This window comes from Pelodiscus sinensis, chromosome 8 (assembly GCF_052426305.1).
Source record: "Pelodiscus sinensis isolate ZL-2025 chromosome 8, ASM5242630v1, whole genome shotgun sequence".
NCBI classification, from domain to species: domain Eukaryota; kingdom Metazoa; phylum Chordata; order Testudines; family Trionychidae; genus Pelodiscus; species Pelodiscus sinensis.
In genome coordinates this window covers 2,251,014-2,276,419 of record NC_143059.1, presented here as the reverse complement: position 1 = coordinate 2,276,419, position 25,406 = coordinate 2,251,014, and the positions used below count along the sequence as shown (strand labels likewise).

General features: G+C 64.5%; 1 protein-coding gene across 15 annotated transcripts in view; it reads left to right on the top strand.

Moving 5' to 3' along the window:
* The first annotated feature begins 5,792 nt into the window (after positions 1-5,792).
* The window catches only part of CAMK2G (calcium/calmodulin dependent protein kinase II gamma), an 80,117-nt gene continuing 60,503 nt past the window's right edge, over positions 5,793-25,406 (top strand). For 3 of the 15 annotated variants that reach the window (XM_075934612.2, XM_075934610.2, XM_075934608.2), the window contains exons 1-2: positions 5,794-5,979; positions 7,675-7,769. In XM_075934612.2, coding sequence (XP_075790727.1) covers positions 5,915-5,979; positions 7,675-7,769 — 160 coding nt within the window. In that variant the 5' untranslated portion in view covers positions 5,794-5,914. Of the gene's footprint in view, positions 5,980-7,674; positions 7,770-16,907; positions 17,863-25,406 lie in introns of those variants that run through there. The other 12 variants (XM_075934614.2, XM_075934611.2, XM_075934617.2 and 9 more) reach the window with 8 other exon arrangements.

The window sequence follows — 25,406 nt, the reverse complement described above, 5'->3', positions numbered from 1 at the left end:
GAGAGCTCTCACTATCATTTTCTGGAAACCTGGACTACTCCATGATAGGCCCTGGACTGCCCTGAGACGTTCAGTGGGGTAACTGAGAAGAGGCAATGGCCCAGTGAAACCCCCTGGGTCCACTGACGAGCCCTTTTCAAGAGCCTCCCTTACCACTACATGGATTTTCTAGTTTCTACAACCTAGTTCTGTGCAGACACCAGCCAGGCCTCCCCTTGACCGCAGCGTTCTCCTTTCGCGCCACGCAGGTCCCACCTGCCGGGCCAGCTAGCCCACGCGCAGCCCTTCCATTCTCCTCCGGCTGCGTTCTCCTAGAGTCCTTCAGCAAGCTCTGTGCCCAGCACTTCGTCCCCCTGCGGTGCCAGTTTCTGAAAACGAGCTTCCAAATCCGTGCTCGCGCGTCTGCTCCCATGGCACTGGCAGTGTAGAACACGCGCCCGGCTTTCCCAGCCTCCTTTCGATGCCCCAACCCCCCTTCCACTCACCTTGGAGCACTTGTGACTAGGAAAGGGCCTGGTTTTGCGGGATCAGCACGCTGCTCAGTCACGGAGGGCATGCCTGCTCTACGCGGCTCTTAGCGACCAGGCACCGTCGACGCAATCTGGTTGCTAAACGCTGGCGAGTGAAAATGCTGCTTGTCGGCACTTTTGCTGATAAAACATCCACTCCCCGTGAGCAGCTTTCCCTCTGGCGACAGGAAAGCAGCATTCACATTTTCACCTGCTGCCACAAAACTCTGTCATTGGCGGGGGATGTAGCACACCCGTGAGCAACAAAAGTTTTGCCAGTCGAGTGCAAGTGCAGACATACTGAGTCCCTACTAAATGGAGCTCTACCTATTTCACAGAGCTGGAAGGGACCTTGAGAGGTCATCAAGTCTAGTCCCCCATCCTCCTGGCAGGACCAAGCCCCATCCCTGACAGATTTGCCCCAGATCCCTAAATGGTCCCCTCAAGGACTGAACTCACAACCCTGGGGTTAGCAGGCCAATGCTCAAAACACTGAACTCCCCCACCTGGGTGAGCGCGATGCAAAGCCCATTGGCATCTATGGAAAAGTCCCCTGACTTCACTGCTGGCCCGGTGGCTATTTTCCAATGGCAATGCCCTTCCCCTCCTGGGGTTAAAGACAAGAGTGGTTGCTTGTGGTCCCTGGAGTCACGTGTCCCCTCTGACCCCGCCAAACTGTTCTTGCTCACTCCAGGTTTTCTGGTTTCTAGTATGTCACGTGCTGTCAATTTTGGACCCTTTACTGAACAGCTGCTGCGGATCCTGGGTCTTGCATCTCTGGATATGGCCGGGGAACTGCCACTCATCCTGGTTCCTGGTGCACATGCCCCAGGCTTGCTCTTAGGAGCCTGCAGGCACTTAGCTGACATGGGGCCGAAAGACAGGTCAGAATTGTCTTCCCCTTCTCCTTGCTACTCTTGTCCGTCTTCCTCTCAGTGGGCAGGGTCAGAGATGGGGTTTAAAATGGGCTCTAACAGAGTGCTGGATCATGAGCCGACAATGGATTCTCAACCAAATCTACACTGGCAGTCTCTGGGACAAGAGCTGCCTCTGCCGGTGCAGTGCCTAATACCTCCCGGGGTTCGCACGAGCTCTGGCAGGAACGACATTCTGTGGAACAATTTTCAAACCGGAAGGGACTTTCTGGCTTTTTGAGAAGCTGTTTTCATGTTTTGTGTGTCTGTCATTCTGCCTCCCTGTGCACTCTTCTCTTTCCTCCTTCGCGAGCCTTCCCTTGCTCCCTTTTCTGCTGCACCTTCCCTCTACCAGGGCTCCATCTCTCTTTCCTGCTTGCTCCGTCTCGGAGCCCAGGCTGTCCCCACTCTGTTTAGTACAGCTTGACCCTCTCTGCTCCAGCAACATCGGACCAGAGCTAGCAGACACAAGCTGGAGCAGCCCAGGGACTGCTGTAACTTGTGTCACAAGCTGGGTTCAGCCTGGTGCAAGCTGGGAATTGAGTGCTCCTTGCTGGCCCCTTTTCTGCACTGACTGGCGGATGGAATGTGGGCCGCAGAACCCGGCCACGAGGTGTGCAGCTGCTGGATCCGTAGGTGCTGGGCGTGGGGGCACTGACACCCCTGGAACTGGAAGTTGTTTCTGCCCCATCCGGGGTTTACAGTTTGGTCCAGGGGTTCTCAGCACCCTCACTCTACACGTTTCAGCAGGGAAACACACGGACAGACAGACAACTGTTTGCTGCGGCTGTGCGCTACTGTCACTTTGCAAAATGCCTCGTTGCTGCTGCTGCACGTGCAGTAACAAGACCTACTTCGACGGTGTGCTCCAGCTTCACAGCAGCTTAATGCTACTGCTGGTCTCCGTGTCTGTAATCTGCTCCTTTTCTTGGCCCTTTGGAGAGCCAACGCGGGTGTGCCCTCTTCAGCGAGGGCAGCCTGCCCAAAGCCCGTGTTCCACACTCGACCTGCTTTGTCATAAAACACAGACTATTATGGTGGCAATCACAGAATCATTAAGCAGCAGAGAGCCTCTAAAGTGGCTGTGGCAAGCAGCTGCACAGCAGAGACAGGTTGGAGTCGGGTTTACTTTGCTGGAGCGCGTGAGGCTGGTCCGCCGGTGGCACCTTTGTGGGGCCACGGCCCACACCGCAGTGCATGTGGGACTGCAGGACACGGCTCTGTCGGCCTGAAGGCATCACGCATGTTGCTATTCTGTCCCATCTTCACCAGCTGCTTGTTTTCCTCAGCGACTTCTGCATGTAGCCAACAAGACAAAGCACCCCGTGGCACGTTTGCTTTCCTCTCCCGTCGGTGCCTATGAACACGGGGCTAGCAGCTCTCTATTTCCCAGTTCACACCAGCCCCCTGGTTTTCCTGATCTCGCAGTGTTCCACCTCTTCATCAACGATGGGACAATGGGACAGACTGCTCCCGCAGCACGTTTGCGGGAGGAGGAGATGCACTGGAGGATAGGGCTAGACAGGGTCCCCAGGGACCTAGCCAAATTGGAGGATTGGGCCAAAAGAAATGAGGTTCAGCACCGCAAGGATGGGAGAATCCCATGGGCCCAGCTGGCGAAGTGGCAGTTGTGTGGAAGAGGACGGGGGGATCACAGGGGTGAGAGTCAACAGCGGGCCCTTCTTGGGCAGCGAGGAACGGCTGGCTTAGGGAGACCTCTCCCCCGGACCCTGCCCCTTTCCTGCCCACTGGAGCCCAGCACCCATTGTGATCGCTAGTCCCAGCCCCAGGCTAGCACCTCTGCCCTCAGCACTGAGCAGCTGCACAGCCCCAGCCCTGCACCCTGGAAGGCCAAGCAACCACATTTCTCCTACTGGCCCCCGACGCAGCCAGCCAGCCACGTGGCCCCAGCTCCGCTCCGGGCCCCCGGCACTGGGCAGCAACCCCAGCCCTCCTGGCTGGCTGGAACAGGGGCGGGGTGGAGAGCAGCCTGCAAGCCCCGAGGGGGGACAGTTCTAGCGGCCAGGGGGGAGAGCAGCTTGCAAACCCCGAAGGGGGGCTGTTCTAGCGGGGGGGAGAGCAGCCTGCAAGCCCCGGGGGGGCTGTTCTAGCGGGGGGGAGAGCAGCCTGCAAGCCCCGGGGGGGGCTGTTCTAGCGGGGGGGAGAGCAGCCTGCAAGCCCCGAGGGCCGGGGGGGGCTGTTCTAGTGGGGGGTAGAACAGCCTGCAAGCCCCGGGGGGGGGGCTGTTCTAGCGGGGGGGTAGAGCAGCCTGCAAGCCCCGGGGGGGGGGGGCTGTTCTAGTGGGGGTAGAACAGCCTGCAAGCCCCGGGGGGGGGGCTGTTCTAGCGGGGGGGAGCAGCCTGCAAGCCCCGAGGGCCGGGGGGGGCTGTTCTAGTGGGGGGTAGAACAGCCTGCAAGCCCCGGGGGGGGCTGTTCTAGTGGGGGGGTAGAACAGCCTGCAAGCCCCGGGGGGGGGGGCTGTTCTAGCGGGGGGGTAGAACAGCCTGCAAGCCCCGAGGGCCGGGGGGGGGGCTGTTCTAGCAGGGGGGGAGCAGCCTGCAAGCCCCGAGGGCCGGGGGGGGGGCTGTTCTAGCAGGGGGAGCAGCCTGCAAGCCCCGAGGGCCGGGGGGGGGGCTGTTCTAGCGGGGGGGAGCAGCCTGCAAGCCCCGAGGGCCGGGGGGGGCTGTTCTAGCGGGGGGGAGCAGCCTGCAAGCCCCGAGGGCCGGGGGGGGCTGTTCTAGCAGGGGGGGAGCAGCCTGCAAGCCCCGAGGGCCGGGGGGCTGTTCTAGCGGGGGGGGGAGCAGCCTGCAAGCCCCGAGGGCCGGGGGGGGGGGGCTGCTCTAGCAGGGGGGGGAGCAGCCTGCAAGCCCCGAGGGCCGGGGGGGGCTGTTCTAGCGGGGGGGGGAGCAGCCTGCAAGCCCCGAGGGCCGGGGGGGGGGCTGTTCTAGCGGGGGGGGGAGCAGCCTGCAAGCCCCGAGGGCCGGGGGGGGGGCTGTTCTAGCGGGGGGGAGCAGCCTGCAAGCCCCGAGGGCCGGGGGGGGGGCTGTTCTAGCGGGGGGGGGAGCAGCCTGCAAGCCCCGAGGGCCGGGGGGGGCTGCTCTAGCGGGGGGGGAGCAGCCTGCAAGCCCCGAGGGCCGGGGGGGCTGTTCTAGCGGGGGGGGGGGGGAGCAGCCTGCAAGCCCCGAGGGCCGGGGGGGCTGTTCTAGCGGGGGGGGAGCAGCCTGCAAGCCCCGAGGGCCGGGGGGGGGCTGTTCTAGCGGGGGGGGGAGCAGCCTGCAAGCCCCGAGGGCCGGGGGGGCTGTTCTAGCGGGGGGGAGCAGCCTGCAAGCCCCGAGGGCCGGGGGGGCTGCTCTAGCGGGGGGGGAGCAGCCTGCAAGCCCCGAGGGCCGGGGGGGGGGCTGCTCTAGCGGGGGGGGGAGCAGCCTGCAAGCCCCGAGGGCCGGGGGGGCTGCTCTAGCGGGGGGGGGGAGCAGCCTGCAAGCCCCGAGGGCCGGGGGGGCTGCTCTAGCGGGGGGGGAGCAGCCTGCAAGCCCCGAGGGCCGGGGGGGGGTCTGTTCTAGCGGGGGGGGAGCAGCCTGCAAGCCCCGAGGGCCGGGGGGGGGGGGCTGCTCTAGCGGGGGGGGGAGCAGCCTGCAAGCCCCGAGGGCCGGGGGGGGGGGCTGCTCTAGCGGGGGGGGAGCAGCCTGCAAGCCCCGAGGGCCGGGGGGGGGGCTGCTCTAGCGGGGGGGGGAGCAGCCTGCAAGCCCCGAGGGCCGGGGGGGGGGGCTGTTCTAGCGGGGGGGGAGCAGCCTGCAAGCCCCGAGGGCCGGGGGGGGGGCTGCTCTAGCGGGGGGGGGAGCAGCCTGCAAGCCCCGAGGGCCGGGGGGGGGGCTGTTCTAGCGGGGGGGGAGCAGCCTGCAAGCCCCGAGGGCCGGGGGGGCTGCTCTAGCGGGGGGGGGGAGCAGCCTGCAAGCCCCGAGGGCCGGGGGGGCTGTTCTAGCGGGGGGGGGAGCAGCCTGCAAGCCCCGAGGGCCGGGGGGGGGCTGTTCTAGCGGGGGGGGGAGCAGCCTGCAAGCCCCGAGGGCCGGGGGGGCTGCTCTAGCGGGGGGGGGGAGCAGCCTGCAAGCCCCGAGGGCCGGGGGGGGCTGTTCTAGCGGGGGGGGAGCAGCCTGCAAGCCCCGAGGGCCGGGGGGGGGGGGGGGGGCTGTTCTAGCGGGGGGGGAGCAGCCTGCAAGCCCCGAGGGCCGGGGGGGCTGCTCTAGCGGGGGGCCGGGGGGCGAGGCCGGTACCGGGGCTGTCTGGGGCGCAGGGGCCGCCGTGTCGGTCACGCCGCGCACAGGCCCGGCGGCTCCCGGGCGGCTGGAGGGCCCGGCGGGCGGGCCGGGGAGCGGGGCGGGCCGGCGGGCGGGGAGTGTCCCCGGCAGATCTCGCGGTGCTGCCTGGCGAGCGGTGACTGTGCAGGGCGGCGCGGAGCCAGAGCCCGGGGCACAGCGCGACCCGCCGCCCGGCCCGATGGCCGCGCCCGCCCCCAGCACCCGCTTCACCGACGACTACCAGCTCTACGAGGAGCTCGGCAAGTACGGAGCGAGCCGCCCCTGCCCCGCACCCCCGGCCGGGAGCCCGGCCCCCCGCGCCCTCCCCCCGGCCGGGAGCCCTGCGCCCCCCCCAGGGCCCCCACGGCCAGGAACCCGGCCCCCTGCCACCCCCCCCCCCGGCCGGGAGCTCTGCGCCCCCCCCCCCGGCCAGGAACCCGGCCCCCTGCGCCTCCCCGCCTCGGAGCCTGCACCCCCGGCGCCTGCACCCCTGCCCTGCTCCAGAACTCGATCCCCCCCGTGCACCCCTCTGCCCTGGCCAGGAGCCCCCCACGTCCCTCCCCCCGCATGCCCGGCCCAGGAAGCCTGACTTCCCCATACGCCCCCAGCCCTGCCCCAGAGCCTACAACAACCCCCCCTGCACACCCAGCCATGCCCTGGGGCCACTTCTCCCCTAGCCCTGGAGCTGTTGCACCACCCAGCTGCCCTGCTCAGCTCGGTGCTGCTTCCCCTCTCGCTGGTGCCGCTGCCCTGGCTCTGGGGCTGGCAGCTGCACCCCAGGGCTGCCTAGGAGGCTGGCCCCGTCCTACCCGGGAGTGGGTACTGCTGCTCTAGGGTCCCTCCCCTTCTACCCCCAGGCCTCACTGCGCGCCAGGGCCCCCCTGCCTTGCCCTGCCGCCTCGGGACTTACTCCCATCTCCCAGCCCTATGCCTGGACTGCTTGGTGCTGCAGCACCCTGCTCCCCCACCTATCCTGGTGAGAGCCACTGCTGCCTTTGCTGGGACCCCTGCCCTGGCTCTTCCTCCTCCCCGGCACAGTCCTAGCCCTGCCTGAGGCCGGGTCTGTGGACGGGCCCCCCCCTGCATTGGGATCAGGCCTTGCTGCGCCCTGCGGCCCTGGCCTGTAGTGGGGCCCTGTGCAGACATGCAGGTGATGCAGCAGCCAGCATGGGATCCCTGAGGACTGCTGCACCTTTCCCCTCCTTCCCTGCACCAGGCTCTGGGCGCTGCTGTGTCTCTGCCCCATCCCCATTCCTAGGTGGCTGCTGCAGCCTGCGGCTCAGCCCCCAGCCCCGGTGCTTGCAGTGTGAGGCGCGCCGGGAGCCTGAAATGAGGCCAGGTCCGGACTCTGCAGTGTAGGGAGGGGCCCAGCTGCCTAGGGCCAGAAACTCTCCAATGGGTTAAGTTTTCCTGTCCGGTGTAGAGACTCTCCGGGGACTGCTCTAGGGCTTGGCTGCTTCCCTGGCAGCTTCCCCTTTCTCGTCCTTCTGGCTTCCTGGAGCTTTTCTCCCATGAAGCTGGTTCTCTTGTCGCTCTCCCCACCAGCTTTCCTGTTGGGACTCCTTTCCCGGTTTTCCGTCTTCCCCACAAACTCTTAGGGCTCGGGCTGTCTTGCCTTTTTCCTTTTTCCTTGTGCCATCTTCCTTTCCTCCTAGGAACTCTTCCTCTGTCTGTTCTGCCTACAGCCCTTTGCAGCAACGGTCGCTCGCATTTCTAAAATGCAAAGTTACCTGGGAAGAGGGATTCACCCTGAGTATTTTACCCAGGGAAGGCGGTGTAGCGAGTTCGTGTCTCGTCTAACGTGCTGTGGCCCAGCTAAGACAAGAACTGAGGAAAATGGGTTCCTAGGTGTCGTCTCTGGTGTTATTTGCTGACTTGACATGTCTGTGTTGTGGGGTGGAAATTGTGCCTGTTGTCTTTTTATTTTCAGTTTCACAGCCCCTGATCTCTTTCTTCTAGGGGAGCCTTCTCAGTGGTCCGCCGATGTGTGAAGAAAAGTTCATCCCAGGAATATGCTGCAAAAATCATCAACACCAAAAAGCTGTCAGCCAGAGGTTAGTACCCGGATTAGCCTTCCTTTGTGAACAGGAGGGCTGTGATTGGAATTTTAGTTGCAGCAAGTGTATGGGCGCCGGAGGTGGCTGTCTTGGTTTTATTCGTGCAGTGTGAAGTAATAAGCAGTGATGCAAATGGTAGCCTGAAGGAATGTCGCAAGATCCCAACTTCTGGGAGTCCTTCCTGCCATCTATTTCGAGGGCCTGTTGTGTCCTCGCTGTGCCAGCATTGCTGGAAGCCTGGTCAGAGGAAACGTCTGGCCTGTTTCGGGAGGTATCACAGACGGTGCGTTCCTTTTGTAGCTAGTCCTGTCTCCAATCCAAGCACGTTTGAACGGGCTGGAAGGGCTCTGTCCGAAAGGAATGAATGACATTTCTGTTCTCTTCCACCATCCTCCAAAGCCTCGCTTCAAAGCCGGGACGTGTCAGCTAAGCTCAGGGCAGTGGGGTGGAAGGGAACCGAGAATCTGTCATCCCAGACCTGGCTGCTGAACTTCTCCTGTGGCTTGCACTGGTTCACTTCAGCACCCGGGTTACGTATGCATGAGGCGCGAGGCGGCGTCCCCTCTGGAGGTGCCTGGGCAGGAGCTGAAATCGGTGAAGGGAACGGGATTGCAGCGGGAGGAGCTGGCTGGGAACCCTGCGGGGATGAGGCGAAGGGTTGGATAAAAGTCTCCGAGGAGCTGGAAACTGAGCTCTGCAGGGTGTATCCAAAGGGCGAGCCCAGAGAGGCAGGTGATCGGTAGCACAGAAGTCGCTCAGGCTGGCTGGCTCATAAAAGGAGGAAGGGGTGCGATGCTTCTCCCCGGTGCAAGGGGGTGCCTGGCGGAGCTTGCACCCGGGCAGGGAACAGCAGGTGCCAAGGGGGGGATCGGTGGGTCGAGGATGACTCGGGACCTTGGGAGGAGTGCTGCAGGCTGAGGCTTTGTCCTGCTAGTCGGAGTCGAGTTGAGATCCCAGGGAGCAGCCGAGGGAGCTGTGCGTGCTTGGCCGGAAGGCTGTCGATTCATGGAGCACTGGCGTCTGTGCTGTGCAGTTGCCACGGGAGCACACGGGGGTGGGCTAGCAGCGCTGGTTACGCAGGCTGCTACCGGCGCAGGAAACGGGCATTTGGGAGACCAGCAGCCAAAACTGAACCCTAATGTTCCAGGGACACAACCGGCCGACATCGGGGCTGCAGTCCCTCAGAGGGAGGGGCGGGGAATACTGGGAATTCACCAAAGCAGCAGGAAACAGGTTTCCCCATAGCAGAGTGGTAGTGAAATTATCTGGTAAGGTTGCAAGAAATAGCGAAGCTATGGGGCTAGAGCAGTGATTCCCAACCTTTTTCCCATGGAGGAACCTCTAAAATAATTTTTCATATCCCAAGGAACCCCTACCGATGAAAACGTTTGCTTGGCCGGAAAAAGTTGACAGCGGGAAGCGCAATTCAATTACTGCTAAATTATTGTCAAGAAGGTTTATTTGTAAAGAGCTGTTATATATCTAGTCAGCTTACATTGTGAAAAAAAAAGTATTGATTTCTCGCGGAACCCCTGACGATGACCCGCGGAACCCTGGTTGGGAAACACGGCTAGAGGAAAACGAGAACAGAACGTTCCTAGGCCAGTTCCAGGGAGTCCAGAAGCGCCAGGTCAGACTCCAGGTTCTCAGACAGCTGTGGAGTGCTGAATACAACAGGCGGGGAACGTTATCGCGTGTCACGCTAGGCAAAGGAAGTAGAGAGTCCAGCTAGAGGAGAAATCCTCCTTGATGTACTTCCTGCCGGTAGGGAGTCTTTGATTGAAAGAGTCAGTGGAGTAGGGCTCCTGTGCCAGTGGGCGGGAGTGCTGTTAATCCAGGGTATTGACGCGGGGCTGGTAGAACACAGCTGTCCTACAGTATCTGATGTGGAGAGAGCTAATGTGAGAACTTGAAACCGACCGAGAGAGAAATATTGGGAGGAGGAGGAAGAGGAAGAGGAAGTGGCTGATCAGGCTCTTGAGGCCCCGCTGAAGTATCTGAGAGCCCCAAGGAACTGAAATGAAGTAGGGAAAGGCAAGGCAGCGAAGAACTGACGCTGCTCCGCTTGGCTGCTGGGAACGGGGGCTCAGACATGACGACCGTGTAAGAGTCTAGCTGGATAAACATTCAAAGTAGAAATGCTGGGGAGACGTCGGGGCTGGTGCCCAGTGATAAGGGAGCTGAATCAACAACTCAAAGGGTGGAGCTGGTGGGCAGTTCTTTTTCAAAAGCTCTGTGATGGCAGCAGGACAGGGACATGAATGCTGCAGTAGACTGGGTTTCCTTTGCCTGCCCTACCCCCTCCGATGTTAGTTCTTGCCTTGTCGGGAGCATGCATCCAACTGGCTTCTACGCATACTATGGTATCCCCTGGGGTGTCCCTGCTCAGACTTTTGTGAGGCATCTGGCTGGGTCCACACACACCCTTGAATTCAAAACGCCTCTAGCGACATGAAATGACACGGGACGTGCTAGGCGGATTCAAAACCGGGTAGCTGATAGATTTCAGAGTGTGAGTGGGGAATTGGCAGTGAGTGGTGTGTGCGTCGGGTGGCGTCTTGCAGGGATCTGTTCTTGGCCCTCCGCTACTTAACGTTTTTATCAGTCACGTGGAAGAAAGCATTGCGTCATCCCTGCGAAGCTTAGGAGAGTGGTAAATAACCAAGAGAATGGCTCACAGGGCAGGAGCAAACAGATTCTAGGCCTAGGCCAGAGATGCAGGCTGGCCTTACAGAAGATTTGGGGTTTGTGGGGGATAATGCCAGTGCGGTGCTGTGGCCAGAAGCTGAGGGTCATGACCCCTCAGGGCACGGTGCTGTGTCAGCCCTGCCCGGGGTGGGGCGGACAGCCTGAGACCCTGTCCGTTTGCAAGGGAGGCTGCCCTGTGAGGCCGGGGCACTCGGACAGAAAGCTGGAGCCCCGCGGGGTGCGACGCGACCCTGCAAGTGCGTAAACGGGGAGCGTAGGTCCAAGCAGCTCGCTGCTGTCTGGCAAAGGCGGGAGCGCGCTGGCGTGAGGCGTCGGCTCGAGGGCCCAGGGGCTGATACGTGGGAGAGCACTCGGGGAAGAGCCTCCGGGGCGAGTCCAGGGTTGGGAACCCTGAAGCCGGGGGCTGAACCTGTGTTTCAGCCGGGATAGAAGGGACGGCCTCAGGCCAAGCGGTCCGGCCCTGCCCTGCCGGGTGCTATCTCGTGCTCCCTGTGCAGCGGTTCGTCTGCCAGCAGGCTGTCCCTCCGTGCCATCCCCAGGACTCACTAGGGCCAGGAGCACGGCCCTGTGTCCACGCTGGCTGTGTGGGCAAAGGTCCTGCCACGGCCCGGCCCCAAGAAGAGCAGAGGCGGGGTGTCTGGCGTGGAGGCGCTGGGGGAGCTGAGAGGCAGCGAAGGGATGCTCGGGGAAAGGGAAGTAGGCCAGAGACGGCAGAGAGTCCTACGGGCTCTGCTGGCGAGCTGCAAACCACGGCTTGTTCCCTTGGCAGCCACATGCTGAAGGGAGCCGGCTCTCGTGCAGGGGTCCCACGGGCAAAGGCACCAAACCGGTACTGCCCCGACTTCCTGGGACAGGCAGCTCTTGGCAGTCGTGGTCACAAACGCGCCCCCGGAAAATAATGGGACGGAGCTTCGAGCACCTCGGCCAACTTCCCCGTTGTGGGCAGGTCTGAGCGGCTTGCGGAGGAGTGGATGCCTCTGGCGCCGCGGAGGGACGTGGTTCGGCTGCTCGGTGTCTGCGGCCGGTGGCGGGTAGGGGGCGGGGCCCGCGCCGCACTGGGGCCGGTGGCGGGTAGGAGGGGGGGCCTGCGCTGCACTGGGGCCGGTGGCGGGTAGGGGGCGGGGCCCGCCCTGCACTGGGGCCGGTGGCGGGTAGGGGGCGGGGCCCGCCCTGCACTGGGGCCGGTGGCGGGTAGGGGGCGGGGCCCGCCCTGCACTGGGGCCGGTGGCGGGTAGGGGGCGGGGCCCGCGCTGCACTGGGGCCGGTGGCGGGTAGGGGGCGGGGCCCGCGCTGCACTGGGGCCGGTGGCGGGTAGGGGGCGGGGCCCGCCCTGCACTGGGGCCGGTGGCGGGTAGGGGGCGGGGCCCGCGCTGCACTGGGGCCGGTGGCGGGTAGGGGGCGGGGCCCGCGCTGCACTGGGGCCGGTGGCGGGTAGGGGGCGGGGCCCGCCCTGCACTGGGGCCGGTGGCGGGTAGGGGGCGGGGCCCGCGCTGCACTGGGGCCGGTGGCGGGTAGGGGGCGGGGCCCGCGCTGCACTGGGGCCGGTGGCGGGTAGGGGGCGGGGCAAGGGAGCCCCCGGCACAGGGAGGGCAGCACCCTGCGCGCAGGCCTGTCTTTGTTCCCATTCAGCACCTGTGCCAGGGTAAATGTCCCTTTGGAGGTGGCGCCCGGGCTGCTCACCCGACCGGGCGCTGGAGCCCAGGGTGGCTCTCCAGGAGCGTGGCCCTTGTGGGGTCCAGAGCAGCAGCGGTTCTGTGGCTCCTGTGCCGCCGGTGGAAACGGGAGACGATGCTCCCGTCTCGGGGAGGAGCGTCTCTGCTGCCCCTCAGTGCTCCTGGGGGCGCGAAGGAGCAGGCTGACCGTGGCCCTCTCGGGGGAGGGCTGGGCAGCTGCTGAGCCGGCCCGCCCTGGATTCAGTCCCACGAGGAGCTGGAGCTGCCGGCGGGCGAGGGCAGGTTCCAGCAGACGCCAGAGGCAGGGTCCCAGGTGAGGGCAGAGAGCAATCCCGAGAGCAGGGCTCGGGGAGGAAGTAACCCAGCGGCTCTGCCAGGGTGGGCCTGGCTGCTCAGTGCCCCTGCCCGGCCCCCCTGCTGCCTGGGGGTGTGGGAAGTGGCCCGGTGTCTCCCTCGGGGCTGTCTGACCCCCCTAGTGTCGGGGGTGGCCAGCGTTCCAGGCGAGGGTGGGGGGGTAAGGGGCGGGGCGGGGCGGATCTTCTCCACTGGGTGCATGGCCTGGCCTGGCTGGCTCCCTGCCCCTGCTGGCAGCACACACGCGTGGAGCAGGAAGTGAGCCGGGGAAGGAGGGGTATTAATCCGCTGATGTCATAAACTGCAGCCTTGCACCTCGCGCCAGCTGCCTTTCTCTGCCCCCCGGGCTGTGCTCTCCTCTTCCTCCTGCAGCGCTGCCCCCACCCGGGCTGCAATGGGGCTTTATCCCTGCGTGTGAGACCCTGGCCTCGGAGAGGAGCCGGGGAAGGGGCCGGGCTGCATTTCACTCCCTGGGGGGGCTGCTGGGGCTGTGGTTAGCGATGGCCGGAAGCTGCCTGCTGCCCTGCCCCGGGCCAGGCTCGCCCCGGGCTGCCTCTCGGTTACGCTGTATATTTCATAAAGGCGCTGGAGCGGGGCAGGCAGGGTTTCACCTCGCTGCCTGTCTGCCCCCCTGCTCTGGGGTGTCCAGTTACTGGCACTAACAAAGGCAGGGTGCAGCCGTGGGCCTGCCGGCCCTGGGAAGGGGCGTCTCCCCCGCTCTGGTTTTGAGCCGGGGGTTGTGTGTGGCCCGCGTGTCACGGCACGATTCCTGCCGGGCTGCCAGAGCCCCTGGGGGCGGGGGCCGTGCAGAGCCGAGCTGCACGGAGCGCGTGTGCTGAATTTGGGGGATGGGAGAGTGGAAATTCCCCGCCACGGAGGGGTTTAATCTCCCTCTCCGGGCACGGCCAGAGCAGCCGCTTAGCCCGGATCAGACACTTCTGAAGAGGGAATTTGTTTCCTCTTGTACCAAATGGCAGGTTGCTGCGCGAGGCCGGCTTGTGCCAGCTGCCTCCCCTCCCCCTCAAGGATTTTCTTTCCCCGGCCCCTGCGAGCTGCGGGATTAGAGTCCCGCTTGTGGGTGTCACGTGTGAGCGGGAGCTCGTCAGTGGGGCTGTAGAAAAGGGGGAACCTACAAACCTCAAACCCAGTTCCTTTTGGCCCTGTCCCCCACGACCCCTTCACCTGCCCCAGTGGGCTTGGGCCTCGTCCTTCACTGCCCCCTTTCTCAGCATTCGTGGGCCCCTCTCCTCGACCGCTGGGGGGGGGGAGTTCGTTTGCCCAGCCCCACACGGAGCATTTTACAGGCCGGGCGGAGGGGGCAGGAGGGAGCCAACGCAGCCGGATTTCAAAGAGCCAGCGCCAGTTCGCTGGCCGGGGTCGGTTCCGCGGGCTGTGCCCTGCCTCCGTGCGTGCCCCCGTGCGAAGCCAGGCTTGGAGCGGCGCCCGGCTGGCGGCTGTGCCGGGCCCGGAGCGGCGCCCTGCTGGCGGCTGTGCCGGGCCCGGAGCGGCGCCCTGCTGGCGGCTGTGCCGGGCCCGGAGCGGCGCCCTGCTGGCGGCTGTGCCGGGCCCGGAGCGGCGCCCGGCTGGCGGCTGTGCCACACGAGAGTGGTTCTCTGCTGGGAGGTGTCCGGGTGCGTGTGGTAAATAGCTCGGCCGGCCTGGCAGCTCCGCTGGGCAAGCTGCGCTCTTGCCTTCCCTGGCGTGGCTCTCCGGGGCGTGCCGAACCCACCCGAGCGCTCCTGCTCCAACCCAGGGCTCTGCGGCGACCTCTGGCCCCTGCTGTGGGCTTGCACTAGTTTTTGGTGTCTGCGGGCAGTGCCAGCTGGGAGCCGCACCAGCTCTAGCAGCCGCTCGCCCGGCGCAGGAGCAGGTCTGCTGCGCCTCGTTAGGACCCTCTCCTGCAGCCACCCCCGGCAGCCCCGTTCATCCTGGGGGCGGAGGAGTGCGGCAGCCAGATGCCCCAGAGGGCCTGGGGGACTTTGGGTGCTTGTCGCGCTGCTGCCCAGCTCTTGGGGCACATGCTGCCTCTGAGCGGCTGCACTTCCCTTGAGATGGCGCCTTTCCCTGCAGCAGGGCTTATCGGCAGCACCAGCCACACGTGGGGCGTTTCTAGGCTTGCGAAGGGCTCGTTCCCTCACTTCCTCTGTCCCTGCCGGCCTGGGCTCCTGTGCGTGGGGAGGCCGGGTCCGTGGGCAGAGACACTCCCGCCCGGGGAACGTCTCTGGAGGGGGAGTGGGGCTGGGTCGCTCCTGCTGGAGTGCAGTGCCTGTGGCTTTGGGAGCTGGCGAGGGGAAGCCAGGTGAGAGGAGGACCCAGCCCTAAGTGTCGGTCCAGGAGGGGTGACTCCGGGGTGGGTCCCTGCGAAGCCAGTTGCTTTCCCCGGGCAGATCAGCCAGTCCCCCGGCCGTGCCGAGCCCTCGCCTGCGTGGTGGGCGGGCGGGCGCTCGAGGTGCGCGCTGGCCGAGGGCTCCGGGGCCCTGTGCACGAGGTGGCGATGGGCTTGGGCAGAGCTTGGAACCCCAGGGGCCGCCTCCCCCCAGCAAGCGCCGGATCTGCCTCTGCCTCTGCCTCCGCCTCGCTCCCTGCCCGGGCGCCTCGGCGGCAGCGTGTCCACTTTAAGAGGGTTCATCTGCAATGCAGCTGTGAGCGGGGAGCTGTGCAAATCAAGGCGAGTCCAGCGCCTGTGGTTGTGTGGGGCCTCGCGGCAGAGGAGCCTGCTCTGCGCGAGGGGAGGGGCAGGACGCCACAGTGCAGCTAGGAGACGCCGCCTGGAGAGCAGCTCTGCGCCAGCTGCCCGGGGCTGGGAAAGGCACAATGGGCGGCCGGCGCGGGACGAGGAAACCAGCTCGCGCTGTCCATCCCCTCCCTCTTTGCACACAGGATGTCCTGTTGCGGCAGAGGGCCGGGGAGCTCCTGAGTCAGAGCTCTGCACCCGCTCCCCGGCGCTGCACAGGCTGGCTGGGGAGCTCAGGGCAGGGACAGTCCTCAGCAAGCAGGGGGCTCCGGCGGGCTCCAGGCAAGGGGAGCTCTTGGACCACTGGCCTGGGGCAGTGCCCGGGAGGCCCACTCAGGGGTCTGTTCCCCATTTGCCACACACCGGCCCCCGGGGCATTGGCAGACCCCCCCCCCCCGGGGTGCCAAGGGGCTGGTGCAGACCCTGCCCCCCCGGCCGCAGGCCTGACCTCCCAACAGGAATGTGCCCCGTGCTTTCGGAGTTAGGGGTGTCTTGGCACCCGAATTGTACCACGGGGACCCCTCTGCTTCGGGCCCCCCGCTCCTGTCTCCAGGGTGGAGGCTCACGTGCCTCTCCTCGCCACACAGCCTGCCCCCCATGGCTGTGAGCGGTGCGCTGCGCGTCCCATCGCCCAGCAACCCTCCAGTCCCCGCCTTGGCTGTGCTAGGCGTCCGTCCTTCAGAGCCCACAGCCGGGTTCCCCGCTCGGCACTGCCTAGGCTCAGAGCCCGGCCCACCGGGAATGGCTCCGGCGTTCCTTCTCCAGCTTGGGCTTAGCTCTTGGCCTCCTGTAGTGGGGGAGCAGCAGAGAAAGGGCCCTTCCTCAGGGCAGGTCCAGCGATGGGCTGTTGCACAGCTGGAGGTGGGGAATTTGCATCCCCTCCACCTAGATATTGCTAGGAAAGGCGTTTGACACCTTTGGTGCCCAGAGTCCATGCTAGTCTGGCACGTTGTTCAGTACAGTCGCCAGAGAGGGGCCTGGAACCCCAGCCCACGGAAATCCCCACACGCCCCGTAAGTGCAATGGACCCAAAACAGACTCTCTTGAGTAGCGCCTCCCACAGGCATTGCTGGATCTGCCGCAGGGTTGGGGTCGGGGCTGCCCTCAGACTGGGCCTGCCTGTGGCCTGGGAGGGGAGACGTGGGGGACAAGCACGTGTATCCTTCGGCTCTGTCCACATGAGGTGCAGCCGGGGTAGATGGATTGAAATCAGCAAGGAGGAAATCTGGATTTCAGTTGGAGAGCTTCATCACGTTTGGCATTTATCATTTTCAGCTGTTTTCCCAAGGTGGCTTCTGTTTACCTGGTAAACATTGAAGCACGTTGTTTGCAACAAAATAGCGTTGACGCTAAAGTTGATGCTGATTTTGCTGGCCAAGGGGCTGTGCTCTTTCTACACATGGTTATTTAAGCAGTCTTAGAGCTTAGCTTGTATTTATTCAGATTCTTAATTGTACATGATTCTTTTAGAATACAGCGTCTGCATTTCATATTTGCAAGACTAAGATTTTACTTGTGATTAGTGTCACTTTCTTTGGATGGAAATTAAATTAAATTAGTGCATGTTATTTTAATTTGTTATTAAATAAAACTGCCTTAAAAGTGTTGGCTATATAAAAAAGAAGGTGTTTATCAGAGCGGGGTTTGCACTGGAATGTAACTCTCTTATTACACAAAGGAAGCATTCTCTGTCGCTAATGAATTGAACTGCTTTGTTCCTGGTCACGATGTCCTTCAGGAATCGATAGCCTTCCCCCCTGTGCAGAAAGACGGGGGGTGAGAGAAAAGCTGTCCTGTGTGGAGCTCCCCATTGGGTACTTCCCTTGGAATGAGTAGTTGACTAAACTGACGTGAAGCATTCCTGTCCCTGCGCCCGCGGAAGAGGCTGCTGTTGTCAGTGTGGGCCGCAGGCTTGACTGGTAACTTCCGCCCGGGCAGTATTGGACTCTCTCTAAAACTTGGCAGCAGACATGTACGACTTCGTATTTTAATCGAATCGAAACGATTTTAAGACAAAACCTTTATGAACTCAGGTCATGGATTTCAAATTGGATTTTAAACCGTTTTATTGTTAATAATAAACGTGTATTGAATTGCAATACAAATAATCCGGTTTTTCTGTCTTAGAGGTGATCGATTTTTCCCATCCCCTCAGAAGTGTTGCTGGGCAGGTTTTCCTCTGCACTGAGTGAGCGCCAGCGTTGGTAGCGCAGGAGGGCGTTTTGCAAAAGGTCGCCCGGTCTCCTTCCTTTCCCCCGTGAGGCAAACTCTTCCTCCTCCCGAGCGAGCGAGCGAGCGTTCATCCTCTTGCAGCTCTGACCATGTGCGAGCCGAGTCCCCTCCCCCTTTGCCGCCTGGCTGACTTGCTGTAAGAAGCTATTTTTAGGGGCTGCGTCCTGGGATATTCTGCCCACGTCTGGTTCTGGCGCTGAAATGTCCCCGAGGCACAGAGGAGAGGGCTCGGAGCCCTGCGTGTCTGTTGTAACGACTCTTCCGCCGCCTCCCCGCCCGTGACTCGGGAGACGCGCTGGAGCATCCTGCGTTTCGAGGGGCATGGGCCGCGGCGTGCCGCAGGGCCTCTGGGGCCCTTGTCGGCGCACGGGCCTGCTCTTCAGACATGGTGCGTGGCGCCAGGCGGGTCTGGGCAGTCCGGGGGCATTTCAAGGCTGAGGCTGTGCTTTTGAGGGGGTGTGGCCCAGGGCGTAACGTTGGTCAGCGTCTGGGAGGTTTGCGCGGGGCCCGGAGGCGCTGTGGGACGGCACAGCGCCTCCCAGAACCACGCTCCTGTTAAGTCAGCCCCAAGGAAACTGGCTGACCCTTTCCCCGGCCTAGGGGCTGCGGCTGGGTTTCCGGGGCAGGTACTGAGCCAAAGGCCCGGCTGCTCTTGGCAGCCATAGCTTGTCTGCTGGGACAAGGCAGCTCCTCTCATCCGTGGATGCAAGAGGGGGCCGATTTTCCTTTGGCTGTTCGCTAGCCTGGCTGCCTGACCTCTGCCCCATTGTGTCCTCTTGTCCTGTACTGCAGCCTGCCTGGGGAGGGGGCGGGTGGGGCCATCCAAATGGCAGGTGAGTTGGGGGTTGAGCCTCCCCGCCCCCCAGGGAATGTGATCGGTGCTTACCGGGGTCTGCTTAGTTAAGAGCCGCTCCCCTGCTGCTCGGGGAAATGCGGCAAGATTGGCGGCTTTGAGACTCTAATTGCTCTGATCCTCCGAGACCTCTCCTGCAAGCGCGCGCCTCCCCTCCGGCGCGCTCCTTCCCTGCTGCAGTGCTGCCGCTCAGCCGGGCTGTGGGTGCTTCGCGCTGCTCCAAGGGTGTGTCCTGTCGGTGTGACTCCTCCGGCGGCTTCCTTCCCGCCCTGCGCCAGGCCTGCCGGCGGGCACGGCGTTGCTCTGTGCCCGTGAGTCCCACTCCCACCCTTGGGCGGCGCCGGGTCTCCTCCGCGCACAGCAGCTCCGTCTGTGGGCCGTGCGCGGAGACGGCCGGGCTAGCCCTTGCGTTGCTCGGGCTGTGGCAGAGCGCCGGTGGCTAGGTTCACCCCAGGCCCCGTGGCAAGGGACAGGTGTCCCCATGGGAGAGCGGAGAATGGGACCTGCTCCTGCAGGGGAGGAAGACCCGGCCCGGGTGGCCGGAGCCGAGCCAGCGAAGTGGTGGGCCTGTGAGGGAGGGAGGGCCGGGCCTGGTTTGGAACTGGTGTAAGGTGCTGCTGGGAGGGACCGCTGAGTTTCGCTCGCGCCAGGCTGTGTGGGGCTGGCGAGGGGCGATTGCAGACAGCCCCAGCAGGCGGGCGGGGGCGCAGAGCAGGGGTTCTCAGCCTGGCCACACGGCTCTGCCCCTGGCAAGAGTGGGAGGCAGGTGCCCCAGCGTCGGCTCCGTGAAAACGGCTTGCTGCCGAGGCACCGAGCCTGGGGTTCAGGCGGGAGCCTGGCTGGATGCTGGAACCCAACCGTCTGGCGCGGCGTCACTTAGCAATTGCCTTGCTTGCCGTCCCCTCGTGCCGGCGCTGCGCTCGCAACCCCCGAATCCACCCTGGCCCCCGGGGGCTGGAGCCGAATAGCCCCCCGGAGCCCGGCTGAGGAGCACGGGGGACCCCAGCCAGTGCGCTGTTGGAGGCGTGGTGAGACTGGCAGGGCTTGGCCGCGCAGCCTTTGCCTGTCGGGGGTGCTCCCGCGACTGCTGCCAGGCTCCGGGCATCGGGGTTTAGTTTCTGGATCTCTCGTTGCCTCTCTGCTGTGATTTCCTTCAGCCCCCCCGAGATCTCTGCCCCAAGGAGCCAAGCGGGAGCAGAAACGTGGCGCTCCCTCCCAAGCAGGAAGGGGAGTCGAGCCAAGCTCCGGGCACACCTGCCCTGCAGGACTCCGGTGGTCTCGCTACGGGACTGTAGGTTTGCTGGCGTGGCCCCGGGGCGCAGCCGCAGCCGCAGTGACGTGCAGGGGTTTTCTGTGGGAATCCACCCTCTGGGCAGTGGCCAGCAAGCGTGCTGCCCTCGCTCTCGCCCTGCGTACGCTGCAGCCTTGGGGTGGGGGTGGGGTTCACACCTCCGAGCCCTGCGGTCATGGCAACCTAAATGGTGTAGTATGATCTCTGTGCGCCTGTTGCCGGTCTGTTTGCCTGGGGGTACCACCGTCTGCGGGGGAAAGGTGTAGACCATGACCTTTGTGCGCCTGTCTGTGGGGGAAAGGTGTAGACCATGATCTCTGTGCGCCTGTCTGCGGGGGAAAGGCGTAGACCATGATCTCTGTGCGCCTGTCTGCGGGGGAAAGGTGTAGACCATGATCTCTGTGCGCCTGTCTGTGGGGGAAAGGTGTAGACCATGATCTCTGTGCGCCTGTCTGCGGGGGAAAGGCGTAGACCATGATCTCTGTGCGCCTGTCTGCGGGGGAAAGGTGTAGACCATGATCTCTGTGCGCCTGTCTGTGGGGGAAAGGTGTAGACCATGATCTCTGTGCGCCTGTCTGCGGGGGAAAGGTGTAGACCATGATCTCTGTGCGCCTGTCTGTGGGGGAAAGGTGTAGACCATGATCTCTGTGCGCCTGTCTGCGGGGGAAAGGCGTAGACCATGATCTCTGTGCGCCTGTCTGCGGGGGAAAGGTGTAGACCATGATCTCTGTGTGCCTGTCTGTGGGGGAAAGGTGTAGACCATGATCTCTGTGCGCCTGTCTGCGGGGGAAAGGTGTAGACCATGATCTCTGTGCGCCTGTCTGCGGGGGAAAGGTGTAGACCATGATCTCTGTGCGCCTGTTGCCGGTCTGCATCTCAAGTGTGTTAGGAGCCAGGCAGGCAGGCAGCCCGGCTCGTCCTGGGTCCGGACCTACCCCCGCTGCGGCTCTGCATCTCAAGTGTGTTAGGAGCCAGGCGGGTGGGCAGCCCGGCTCAGTCCTGGGTCCGGACCTACCCCCGCTGCGGCTCTGCATCTCAAGTGTGTTAGGAGCCAGGCGGGCGGGCAGCCCGGCTCAGTCCTGGGTCCGGACCTACCCCCGCTGCGGCTCTGCATCTCAAGTGTGTTAGGAGCCAGGCGGGCGGGCAGCCCGGCTCAGTCCTGGGTCCGGACCTACCCCCGCTGCGGCTCTGCATCTCAAGTGTGTTAGGAGCCAGGCAGGCAGGCAGCCCGGCTCAGTCCTGGGTCCGGACCTACCCCCGCTGCGGCTCTGCATCTCAAGTGTGTTAGGAGCCAGGCGGGCGGGCAGCCCGGCTCAGTCCTGGGTCCGGACCTACCCTCGCTGCGGCTCTGCATCTCAAGTGTGTTAGGAGCCAGGCGGGCGGGCAGCCCGGCTCAGTCCTGGGTCCAGACCTACCCCCGCTGCGGCTCTGCATCTCAAGTGTGTTAGGAGCCAGGCGGACGGGCAGCCCGGCTCAGTCCTGGGTCCGGACCTACCCCCGCTGCGGCTCTGCATCTCAAGTGTGTTAGGAGCCAGGCGGGTGGGCAGCCCGGCTCAGTCCTGGGTCCGGACCTACCCTCGCTGCGGCTCTGCATCTCAAGTGTGTTAGGAGCCAGGCGGGCGGGCAGCCCGGCTCAGTCCTGGGTCCGGACCTACCCCCGCTGCGGCTCTGCATCTCAAGTGTGTTAGGAGCCAGGCAGGCAGGCAGCCCGGCTCAGTCCTGGGTCCGGACCTACCCCCGCTGCGGCTCTGCATCTCAAGTGTGTTAGGAGCCAGGCAGGCAGGCAGCCCGGCTCAGTCCTGGGTGCGGACCTACCCCCGCTGCGGCTCTGCATCTCAAGTGTGTTAGGAGCCAGGCGGGTGGGCAGCCCGGCTCAGTCCTGGGTCCGGACCTACCCCCGCTGCGGCTCTGCATCTCAAGTGTGTTAGGAGCCAGGCAGGCAGGCAGCCCGGCTCAGTCCTGGGTGCGGACCTACCCCCGCTGCGGCTCTGCATCTCAAGTGTGTTAGGAGCCAGGCGGGCGGGCAGCCCGGCTCGTCCTGGGTCCGGACCTACCCTCGCTGCGGCTCTGCATCTCAAGTGTGTTAGGAGCCAGGCAGGCAGGCAGCCCGGCTCAGTCCTGGGTCCGGACCTACCCCCGCTGCGGCTCTGCATCTCAAGTGTGTTAGGAGCCAGGCGGGCGGGCAGCCCGGCTCAGTCCTGGGTCCGGACCTACCCCCGCTGCGGCTCTGCATCTCAAGTGTGTTAGGAGCCAGGCGGGTGGGCAGCCCGGCTCAGTCCTGGGTCCGGACCTACCCTCGCTGCGGCTCTGCATCTCAAGTGTGTTAGGAGCCAGGCGGGCAGGCAGCCCGGCTCAGTCCTGGGTCCGGACCTACCCCCGCTGCGGCTCTGCATCTCAAGTGTGTTAGGAGCCAGGCGGGCGGGCAGCCCGGCTCAGTCCTGGGTCCGGACCTACCCTCGCTGCGGCTCTGCATCTCAAGTGTGTTAGGAGCCAGGCGGGTGGGCAGCCCGGCTCAGTCCTGGGTCCGGACCTACCCCCGCTGCGGCTCTGCATCTCAAGTGTGTTAGGAGCCAGGCGGGTGGGCAGCCCGGTTCAGTCCTGGGTCCGGACCTACCCCCGCTGCGGCTCTGCATCTCAAGTGTGTTAGGAGCCAGGCGGGTGGGCAGCCCGGCTCAGTCCTGGGTCCGGACCTACCCCCGCTGCGGCTCTGCATCTCAAGTGTGTTAGGAGCCAGGCGGGTGGGCAGCCCGGCTCAGTCCTGGGTCCGGACCTACCCCCGCTGCGGCTCTGCATCTCAAGTGTGTTAGGAGCCAGGCGGGCGGGCAGCCCGGCTCAGTCCTGGGTCCGGACCTACCCCCACTGCGGCTCTGCATCTCAAGTGTGTTAGGAGCCAGGCGGGCGGGCAGCCCGGCTCAGTCCTGGGTCCGGACCTACCCCCGCTGCGGCTCTGCATCTCAAGTGTGTTAGGAGCCAGGCGGGTGGGCAGCCCGGCTCAGTCCTGGGTCCGGACCTACCCCCGCTGCGGCTCTGCATCTCAAGTGTGTTAGGAGCCAGGCGGGCGGGCAGCCCGGCTCAGTCCTGGGTGCGGACCTACCCCCGCTGCGGCTCTGCATCTCAAGTGTGTTAGGAGCCAGGCGGGTGGGCAGCCCGGCTCAGTCCTGGGTCCGGACCTACCCTCGCTGCGGCTCTGCATCTCAAGTGTGTTAGGAGCCAGGCGGGCGGGCAGCCCGGCTCAGTCCTGGGTCCGGACCTACCCCCGCTGCGGCTCTGCATCTCAAGTGTGTTAGGAGCCAGGCGGGCGGGCAGCCCGGCTCAGTCCTGGGTCCGGACCTACCCTCGCTGCGGCTCTGCATCTCAAGTGTGTTAGGAGCCAGGCAGGCAGGCAGCCCGGCTCAGTCCTGGGTGCGGACCTACCCCCGCTGCGGCTCTGCATCTCAAGTGTGTTAGGAGCCAGGCAGGCAGGCAGCCCGGCTCAGTCCTGGGTCCGGACCTACCCTCGCTGCGGCTCTGCATCTCAAGTGTGTTAGGAGCCAGGCGGGTGGGCAGCCCGGTTCAGTCCTGGGTCCGGACCTACCCCCGCTGCGGCTCTGCATCTCAAGTGTGTTAGGAGCCAGGCGGGTGGGCAGCCCGGCTCAGTCCTGGGTCCGGACCTACCCCCGCTGCGGCTCTGCATCTCAAGTGTGTTAGGAGCCAGGCGGGTGGGCAGCCCGGCTCAGTCCTGGGTCCGGACCTACCCCCGCTGCGGCTCTGCATCTCAAGTGTGTTAGGAGCCAGGCGGGCGGGCAGCCCGGCTCAGTCCTGGCTCGCGCCGGGTCCGGGAGCTCAGACCCCTCCCCCCCGACAGGGGCTGCCCAGTGACCTATCGACTAGTCGAGTACCCGATAAGAATTCGTGAGGCTGATCGACTATTCAGTTCACCGATATGTCACATCCCTACTGCGGGGAGACCCGACGCATCGGCTCCTCTGCCCAGCGAACCTGTCGTCTGTGGTGGAAGCCGACTCCCTGGGTCAGGCGGGCCGAGACGCTTCTGGGGAAGGAAAGCTGGCCTCTGCCGCGATGCAGGGGGAGTGGCCCGGCCGGCGCTGGGCGCTTTGCTAACAGTTGGACCTGTGGCCGAGAGGTTGTTTGTCGTCACTTTGCTTTGAGCTTCCTTTATTTCAGCGCCAGCCGTCTGCCGCGTCCCTGGCCCAATGCACACGTGCAGGGTTACCTGCACTTCCTGACCCTTGCCCTTTGGGCTCCGGCTGCAGGAGACTCCTTGCTTGTAATCGAAGAGATTCCCTCCTGCACTGAAGCTTGAAACTTGAGATGAGCGGGTCAGTTTGCTCTTGTAATTGGAGGAACTGCCAAGGGAGGTCCCTGAATCCCGCCCCGCTCTGCTCCAGCGCTGTTTGGAGTTGGCTTGTTTGCACTGAGGCCAAGCGAGCCAGGGCCGGTCAGCAGGCATCTGTGGCAGTGACAATTATTAGCCAAGTTTCAAACCGGACTCTGGTTATGTAGGAGCTTGTGTGCTCCTTGGCAGGGCTGGAACCCTGCTGAGCTGGAAACGGTGCCGTGGGGCGTCCGTAGGAAGCCGCTGTGCGGTGTGCGGTCCCTCGCGGTGACTTGGTGGCAAGAACCCGGAGTTCTAATTGCCGAGTCAGCCTGGGAAGGCGCCGTCCCTGCGAGGAAGCGGCGTGAAGCCGTGGTCCCAGGTACCTGGCTGTGAGAAGTGGATTGCAGTCACGACAGTGCAGGTTCGAGCAGCCCTCTAACTAGCGTGCACTGTGCTGACTGCACCCTGGCCTGTGCTCAGCCGTCGGCTGAGGACTCCGGTGCGCACGAGCGGCTGGAGGAAGCATTGAAGGCGCGCTGCACGGCTCTCGGGGCTAAAATCCGACCTGGGCTCCCCCGCCGGTTCCGCGCTGAAGCCCGCCCGGCCCCCGTGGGACTCCGGGAGCATCCGGAGAGTCTGGGGAGCCAGGCCACTGCATGCCCTGAGTGCTGGCTTCAGCCATCCGCTGGGGTGACCGCGGAGAGCCGGCCGGCTGGACGCCGGTTCAGGGCCAGGCTCCCAGCTCGGGGCTGCCCTAGGCCGTGAGCTGGGCCGGTGTGTTTGAAAATGGCTTTCTGCTCTGACTGGCCTGCCAGCCCTTCAGTCCAAGACTCTGGGTTTGGCTCTTGGCAGCAAGCCTCTTGGAAGCCAGGGGGGTGTCTTAGCGGGCAGGCCACACACGAGTGGGGTTCCAACAGCCGGGGTGGTGTCCTAGCTAAGCACAGGCAGATATTAGTATTAATTGCTGACCGGAGAGCTTAAACGCTGCGTCTTCCATAAGCCTTTCAGTGACGCTGCCCCGCTCCCCTGCGAGTAACGCTTTCCCTGCCCCTCGGTGACACTGCCCCGCTCCCCTGCGAGTAACGCTTTCCCTGCCTCTCGGTGACACTGCCCCGCTCCCCTGCGAGTAACGCTTTCCCTGCCCCTCGGTGACACTGCCCCGCTCCCCTGCGAGTAACGCTTTCCCTGCCTCTCGGCGACACTGCCCCGCTCCCCTGCGAGTAACGCTTTCCCTGCCCCTCGGCGACACTGCCCCGCTCCCCTGCGAGTAACGCTTTCCCTGCCTCTCGGTGACACTGCCCCGCTCCCCTGCGAGTAACGCTTTCCCTGCCTCTCGGTGACACTGCCCCGCTCCCCTGCGAGTAACGCTTTCCCTGCCTCTCGGTGACACTGCCCCGCTCCCCTGCGAGTAACGCTTTCCCTGCCCCTCGGTGACACTGCCCCGCTCCCCTGCGAGTAACGCTTTCCCTG